This window comes from Osmerus mordax, chromosome 14 (genome assembly GCF_038355195.1).
Source record: "Osmerus mordax isolate fOsmMor3 chromosome 14, fOsmMor3.pri, whole genome shotgun sequence".
NCBI lineage: Eukaryota > Metazoa > Chordata > Actinopteri > Osmeriformes > Osmeridae > Osmerus > Osmerus mordax.
The window spans coordinates 7070928-7078356 of record NC_090063.1 but is presented as its reverse complement, the minus strand read 5'-3'; the positions used below and the strand labels follow the sequence as shown (position 1 = coordinate 7078356).

At 40.2% G+C, this 7429-nt stretch overlaps 1 protein-coding gene across 1 annotated transcript; it reads right to left on the bottom strand.

Moving 5' to 3' along the window:
• Positions 1 to 246: 246 nt before the first annotated feature.
• Positions 247 to 5568, bottom strand: psmb7 (proteasome 20S subunit beta 7). The gene is made up of 8 exons (XM_067250643.1): positions 5472 to 5568; positions 4503 to 4596; positions 4193 to 4290; positions 3951 to 4091; positions 2754 to 2869; positions 2088 to 2146; positions 1197 to 1348; positions 247 to 531 (listed from the first exon to the last, which is right to left on the bottom strand). The coding sequence occupies exons 1-8, from the start codon at positions 5531 to 5533 to the stop codon at positions 426 to 428; spliced, it is 828 nt and encodes a 275-aa protein (XP_067106744.1). The 5' UTR covers positions 5534 to 5568; the 3' UTR covers positions 247 to 425.
• Positions 5569 to 7429: the final 1861 nt, after the last annotated feature.

The window sequence follows — 7429 nt, the reverse complement described above, 5'->3', positions numbered from 1 at the left end:
ACCCCTCAAATGGTTGCCCACATCCTTAACCACTGAGCTATCAGGGATCATGACAATCTCCAGTCAACATTTAAATTTGACATTGAACTATCTAGTTGTAACAACCTGCAGAGTTGGGGTGTCAGAAAACCAGAAGAAAGCAGGGCTCCCCTGTTAACTCACTGGGTTAGGGTGCATGCAGTGGGAATTATACAATGATAATCGGGGAGGTAAGCTTCTTCTCCAGCAGTACACTTCAGACAAATGTTTCTTTAACAAATTTTATTGATCCAATTATTGCCATGAAAGCATATCCAAACTGAATTCTTTACAACTGAAAAACTGGAATATTTTATTGTAAACCATGGAAAAACATGCCACAACAGCTCTGCTAAGGAGAGGGGGGGGGGGAGACAACAAAGACCACAGGAGAACGAATTAGTGCTTTAAGAAGTGTCCATAGTCTGTACAGTCTCTTCCACCAGGTCCAGGGGGATCACAGACTTTGTCAGAACTCCAGTTGTTCCTCTCTTGTACTTGTAGTTACCAGTTCTGATGGAAGTAAAAATGAGTTTTTTTATTTTTATTTTTTATTTTACATAATTCCTTGAGAGAATCAGTACAAACCATGCAAATTAGTTGTTATGTGTGAAATACAACACAGGGAATGTTGGGCAAGAGGGCCACAATGCATTCCCAGGGTCAGTGGGTTAGCGTTCACCTGAGTACAGGTGGGGTAAGGAAAACTAATAGGTAATCTACTTCTTTCAACACACACCCAGGTTTACTTACTCCAACAAGGCATCAAGCTCATCTAGTCTAAACAAAACAGGCCAAAGGTATAAGTGTTAATTTAATGAATACTTGTCCTGGCATTTAAAGATGAGTAGACAGCTATTAGATGTCGCAATGCTGTTATTTATCAACTCGAGTGCACTGGGATTTGAGGCCAACTTCTAATCATGCACATGCCTGTGGCTTTACTGCCTTAAAAGTGTGCGTGGGTTTACAATTCACATGCGTAAAATTGATTTAGTACAAGTACAGTACAGGGCATTGAGCACTGTTGATAAGAACCCTACTAAGACAAGTGGAAACTATTAGTGCTGTAGTCAGAGGGGACTTGTGTGAGGCTACATTACCGAGAACAAAAAAAAAATTGTGTCTACAGTAGCACTCATGGATCCAAAGAGGACCAGTCGATCAGTGAGTCTTACCTGACACCCTTCAGGTTGGCCTGGTCGTGAGGCCTGATGTAGTCCACCTTGCCCTTGGTGATGACGCACAAGTCAATGTTGCTACCAGAGCCCAAGTCGTTGAAGATACCTGCTGCAATGGCGTCCCGGACCAGCCGCTTGGCATCGTCCTCCTGGGAAGGACGACAGGAGACACTTGTGGTCATCATCTCCACCAACCACATTTCAACAAAAAGATTTATCTGGATTAATACAAAATGCTGTCTTGCAGCAGTTTCTGCATGAATGGGCCCCTATCCAGTCAGTCGCACACACACACATGCCTGTGCCAAGATCAACAGTGTTGGAGAGACAGACTACATTACCATTTGACCACCAAGGGCTCCCCCTGTTGGCTATCTATAGAAACTGCTGGCTATCGATAGAAACTGCTTTTTTCGTCTTTTTCGAGCTCTAAATCATTCTGTGATCTAGCCTGTCACTAATTGGGCACCTTACCTGCAGGTGTACATGGCTGAGTGAACACAAAACAACCTCTGCAAATTTCTAATATTGTATTAGAAAGAGCGAGCGGGAAAAGGCTTTGATAGCACTTTATAATGCTTTATAGCGTCTTTGTGGGATTTAGAGTTTTAGCATGTACATTTGTGAGGAGGAGTGGGATACAGAAATATAAACAGTTTATAGATGCTTGGTACAGAACAGTTTAATGGTGGTCCATAAGGGTATTGTAGTCCCCAAAAAAGTCTCAAGAAGGTTCTTAATTCAAGATCTTTATGGTTAACAGAGTTAAGTATGAGACTGGTCTTGTTTAGAGAAGGGGCTTTAAAAGTTCTGTCATCAAGACACTAACTTTCTCTATTATCTTTAATCCGTCTAAATGTTGAGATGTGTGCAGCAGGTCAAACTCACCTCCATATCAGGCTTGTAGCGGTCCTCAAACACGGCCATGGCGGCCAGAGACCCAGAGCCTAGACGATAGAGAAAGTCCAACGGTCAAGGGATGGGACACGACATGCAACCAACACTGATCTCTGAAAACAGTGTAACACTGGGTATAGCTCAGTGGTACAGAATTTGACAGCAGGTTCAAACTCCTGCAAATCGTTGTAGAGAAAAGGGTCTGCCAAATGAACTAACATTTTATTATTATTAAAAAGCTGCATGAAGGAGAAATTAAGTGGTAATTCCATCCAGTCAATTCAGGAAGTATTGGTATCCTAGATACCAGCAGGCTCAGAGACCAAGCTCCTGAAGGATCTCTATGGATCTCTCAAGCCATTTCAGAACCACGGTGTGATTGGAGCAGTGTTTGGGAATCTCAAACAGCCTTGCCTTGTCTGAAGTGCTAGGCCCAGTTCTTAAAACATCTTTCCATTTATCTTTCCCACTGCAATTTTGGCAGAAGCGTGAAATATTTAATTTGGGACAGCTTTTCATTTTTATTTTATTCAAATACATATTGTGGTGATATAAGTAGTAAAAGGAACTGGTGTGACACAGATTATTCTCTAGTGACGGCAGCAGTACTGAACATTTGACTTCATACAAACAAGACAAACGTGTTGTGTAACTCACCCATGGTGACGTAGGGAAGCTTATCGGTGGAGCCGTGGGGGTATATGCTGTAGAGGTGAGGGCCATTGCAGTCTACTCCACCCAGAACCAGGGCTGCACCTATGTAGCCCTGGTATCTGAATGGAAAGTTGTGGAAAAGCTAACAGTTATCACAGGGCAGTTGAATTGCATTAAGTGAGACAGTCTTGATTCATTTTTATCAAGAAGATGTCTTTGTTGAGAATTATAATGGGTATTGATTCAATTACGTTTCCTGAACTTAACAATGCTATGGTTTTGTAAGTGATAGCCTACACAAATTACACAACTTGTAATGGGAACTACACCAATACTGCCCAGCGAAACATCTAGACAGCTTACATGAAACACTTTCAGAAACGAAATACAGTAATTGCGGGTGCTAGAAGCCCGTTGTATTCAGGCTCTACATTATGAAGGACATTTATCAAATAGCTAGCAACGTTGAAGTCCCTGAGTTTCCCTCTTCCAAAACTAACTCTGCTATTTGATTCCAACAAAGAGCATACTTCCTCTTGGATGAATTAGATGAACCCACGATGACCTGCATGATGTTCAAAGAAGTTGCTACTATGCCTGGATTTTCCTCTATTTAGGACTCAAACTGCGTTCAAATCTCAATCTTGACTTGTTCCATCACACCGGCTAGGCCAGTAGGACACCTTTCTTTTACATATGTCAGGCAGTTTTTTGGTCATTTTATAGAATGATTACTGACCCATCTTATGGCCTCTTACATGAGGACATAAGAACCAGTCCATACCATAATTTAATTGATCTTGAGGTGGGGGCAACGTTGCATTAACAGGGGTCTCCAACTCCGGTCCTGGAGAGCTACCATCCTGTAGGTTTTCACTTCAACTGCAAATAATGTAGCCTCATTCAGCTCATCATCCAGCTAATTAGTAGAATCAGGTGTGCTGAATTGAGGTTGAAGTGAAAACAGTCTGGATGGTAGCTCTCCAGTAACAGGGTTGGAGACCCCTGCATTATACTGTATACTACTATACACTAGATGAACTAGGTATATTTGAGAAAAACTAACAGACATCTTAACAATATGGGAGTTGAACTTCATGAGTTAACATGAGCATGTATGAGATGCAATCTCAATTAGGGAGTGCCATTCTAGGTGTCCTAATATTTAGATTTAATTATTGCTGAGTATGGCAAACTCACCTAAAGAGCATTTGCTTGAGCATGCGGTTGGCCGTGGCCACACGAGGCAGCCTGGCCGTGGACAGGGAGTGCAGCTCAAGGTTGGAGGAGATGATCTGGGTGGTCATCTCAGTGTCGGCGGCTGTACCAGCACCACAGCAACTGGACACAGTGAGTAAAGGGCGTGTACACACAATTATGTTCCCACCTATGTCTATACAGTTACATTTTAACAGAAAGGTTCAAGCTATGTTTAAACGTACTAGATGTTGGGGGAAATGTAGTGGATCTTGGAACAGTTCTTATCTGCCACAATCATGCCCTCTGTGGCTCTGGTGTCCGCTCCCAGAACAACCCCATCCTGAAAAGAGAACAGAATGGTGACTGGTTTAAGGAAATGGTTTGGACAAAAATTATAGGTCCATAAGTTTAGACACTTGGGTTATCAATTCCACAAAATTGGAACAAAACCATGTGAAAAGATACGTCAAGAAAGTTGTACAAATACATAAAAGGAACCGCATGCTATAAAATTAATAATATTCTTGATGTAGTGTTTCAACAGTATTTTACCTTAAACACAATACCACAGATGGTAGTTCCTGTTTTGCGGGCCGCTGGTGTGCTAGATCCTAATTTGGTCATCTCAGCCTCCAAAACAGCATTTCTGAAAAATATTTGACATTTTATTAATTGAGTTGATGCTTTTATCCAAAGCGACATAGTTAACAAAATAAACGCAATGTTAGTGACGTCCAGTTCAGCCAATTAAGGTATGGTTCTTTAACCCATTATGCCAAAGGGAAAATTTGTTGCACAGCCAGCGCACGATCTATTTGTATTCAGTGTTACCAGTGTCGCTGGTTATGAATCTGAATAATAATAATTTAAAACAAAATATTGCCACTATCGTCAAACTAGCTACTGTACAGGTTGCCGGTAATGACTTAACGCTACTAGTACAAGTCCAGACGCAGGGAGGTAGAGCTAATGATAGGCTATTCGCTGATAATTAACTGTAGAGCTGCCTCAAATTGTGAAATGATTTTTATTTTGTTATATTCACTTTAATTCAAATAACCTGTGGCTCTAGTCCCTATCTTACTGAGACTAGTTAAGCTCAAATGAAAAACAGTTAGACTAGCTCTAGCTATAACTAAAACTAGTTCAAGTTACTGCTCACGTTATAAACGCGTTAGACCCGTTAGCTCTAGAAAGCAGCTATGCTACAGTTGTATTGCTCAGATTGGCTGTTACTTTGCAATATTCTTTCCAGAATAACAAATATAAAATGTTGGTTACCTTGACTTTACCTGTTTCTCAATTTAAAATACATTTTGTAATTCATTTAACAATGGGCTTAAGTTTGCACTCACACTCATGCCATGGAAATGCCTGAGTCATTCAAGCAGGCCCAACGATGAACAACAATCAAATACATCGCAAATCTAATACAACTTTTGTGGAACCTTTAAGTTCCGCTATAAATACATGTTGAACCGAATGGAGACACATCCATTTTAATTCACATCTATCTCTTACCTCTTGCAATTTTCGAAACTGAAACCTCCGAACTGGGGCTGGCATACTGACAGAGTCGCCATTTTTTCGGTACTATTTTCTATTTCCGGGAGAAGTACGCCGTTTATTGTTTCGTCAAAATGTGCCATGCATTTCCAGTTGTCAGAATAAGAGCATAGTCTGAAATATGTCAGAACTTGAATGGTGGCGGTAATTTATTTAAATTTAAATTTATCAGAATAAAGAGTGCAAAGCATTGACATTGTCAGTGGCACCAGAAGCAAGGCATAATGACTTATTTAAAAATGAAAAGCTAAGTAGTAGCCTATCTCAGACAGACTAACAATCAATATTAAAGGATTCAAAAAGATGCAATAATTTAAAAGCTTTAACCAGGCTATTAAGTAGACCAAGCATCAAAACTGTAGATGGCGTCACGTTAGTTTCTTTGGCAAGTGGTCAGTGGCATTGAATCTCAAAACCGAGTTTTGGTCAGCGCCGTAAACTACCGGCTTGTCCGGTCTTGCGCATTAGAGTGTCTCGATGTGCTCCTGACTCAATGATAGGTCGATGCCATCTTTAACAAAGGCAAAAATAGGGTGCTAGTTTCCTCTTTGGATTAGTTCAAAACGAATTAGTCTTTTGCCAAACAATGAAAAGTCATTATTTTGAGCCAAGTTCGAGAACAGAAAAAAACATATTGGGGAAGATAGTTTAGGAGGGCCTATGTAGAAAAAATAAAGTTTACAGTACACATTTGTAAATGATTGGTTGGTAAATTCAACATAAAAACGATGCTGAGAGAAGCTGCAGTTTACAGCCCAGTCTTTATATTTTGCTCTGTGGTTAGCCTACTGTGTGCAGTCTGATGAGGATTGGTCAACATTTATCAGATGTTTAAAAAACTGTTGATACCAATTATTTTAGTCATTATGGGGCGTTGTGTGTGGACTGATGACACAAAAACATTTAAGACATTTTTGAGTAAGGCAGTAATGTAACGAAATGTGGAAGAAGTGAAGGGGGTTGAATGCTCTTCATGCACTGTGTGTTAACAGTCTGTATGCCTCTTTTCTGCTTTCATCTTGATTGACAACCCCCCTTAACTATGAGGACATGGATGGTTGTCATGGAGATAGAATCCAATATAAAGACTCAATTTCTGTTAGTGAACACCTCCCCCAATTATATATACAAACACATGCTCACAATCAAACACAAACACTGATTTAAAGCTTCTTAACTGCTGTGCATTGGAATCATTAGATTTCTTTTATAGGAGGAATTCCTCCACCATTTTTGGAGTGACTGGTTCACTTAGCCAGGTGGAATAAATGTAATGCCCAGTAGTGAGTGGATGTGCACTATATTTTTGCTTTACTTATGCACAACAGTAAGTGTAGGGTACAGTTTATATACAGATGTGGGAATGACATTGGTTCCCATCTTAGTTTCTCAATTCATCTGTCCAACACCTGCAAGCATAGATTTGGAACAGGCATTCTGTACTAAACACTAGGCTCAGTATACAATTGAGCTTTAAGAAAAGGAAACAAGACAAATTGAGACTGTATTTACATTATAACTGGAAATTCTTTGAATACACTTACATCTTTTTCAAAACAAACACACAAAAAACTTTGTTAATCATGTTAAAATGCCATGGAAGCGTTGTTTAGGCCTGTCTGACCATGTGAAGAATGGTCAATCTAGAAACGCTCTGTCTTGTGGCCCCAGAAGAGTGTTAAACAAAGCAAAAAGCACAAATAAATAACCCTGTATCCACCCAAGTGCTTCACTCCATACAACACTGTATGTGTAGTATTGTTGCAAAAAATCCCCAAAGGAAAGCAAGGCTGGGAGCTTTTTTAACAGTGTCTGAAGGTGGACAGTATGCATAAATGTCACCACCACAAAAGTGTATAACCATCCCTACATATTTCCAACCCAATCCCTAACGTTGTGGCGTTCTATTGAAA

What these genes read in the sequence shown, in the direction of transcription:
- psmb7 (XM_067250643.1), bottom strand. Translation starts at nt 5,533, where the DNA reads ATGGCGACTCTGTCAGTATGCCAGCCCCAGTTCGGAGGTTTCAGTTTC. An exon ending in AGTTTCGAAAATTGCAAGAG is followed by an intron (nt 4,597 to 5,471) that starts GTAAGAGATAGA and finishes AATATTTTTCAG; the next exon opens with AAATGCTGTTTTGGAGGCTG. An exon ending in GCTTCCCTACGTCACCATGG is followed by an intron (nt 2,147 to 2,753) that starts GTGAGTTACACA and finishes TCTATCGTCTAG; the next exon opens with GCTCTGGGTCTCTGGCCGCC.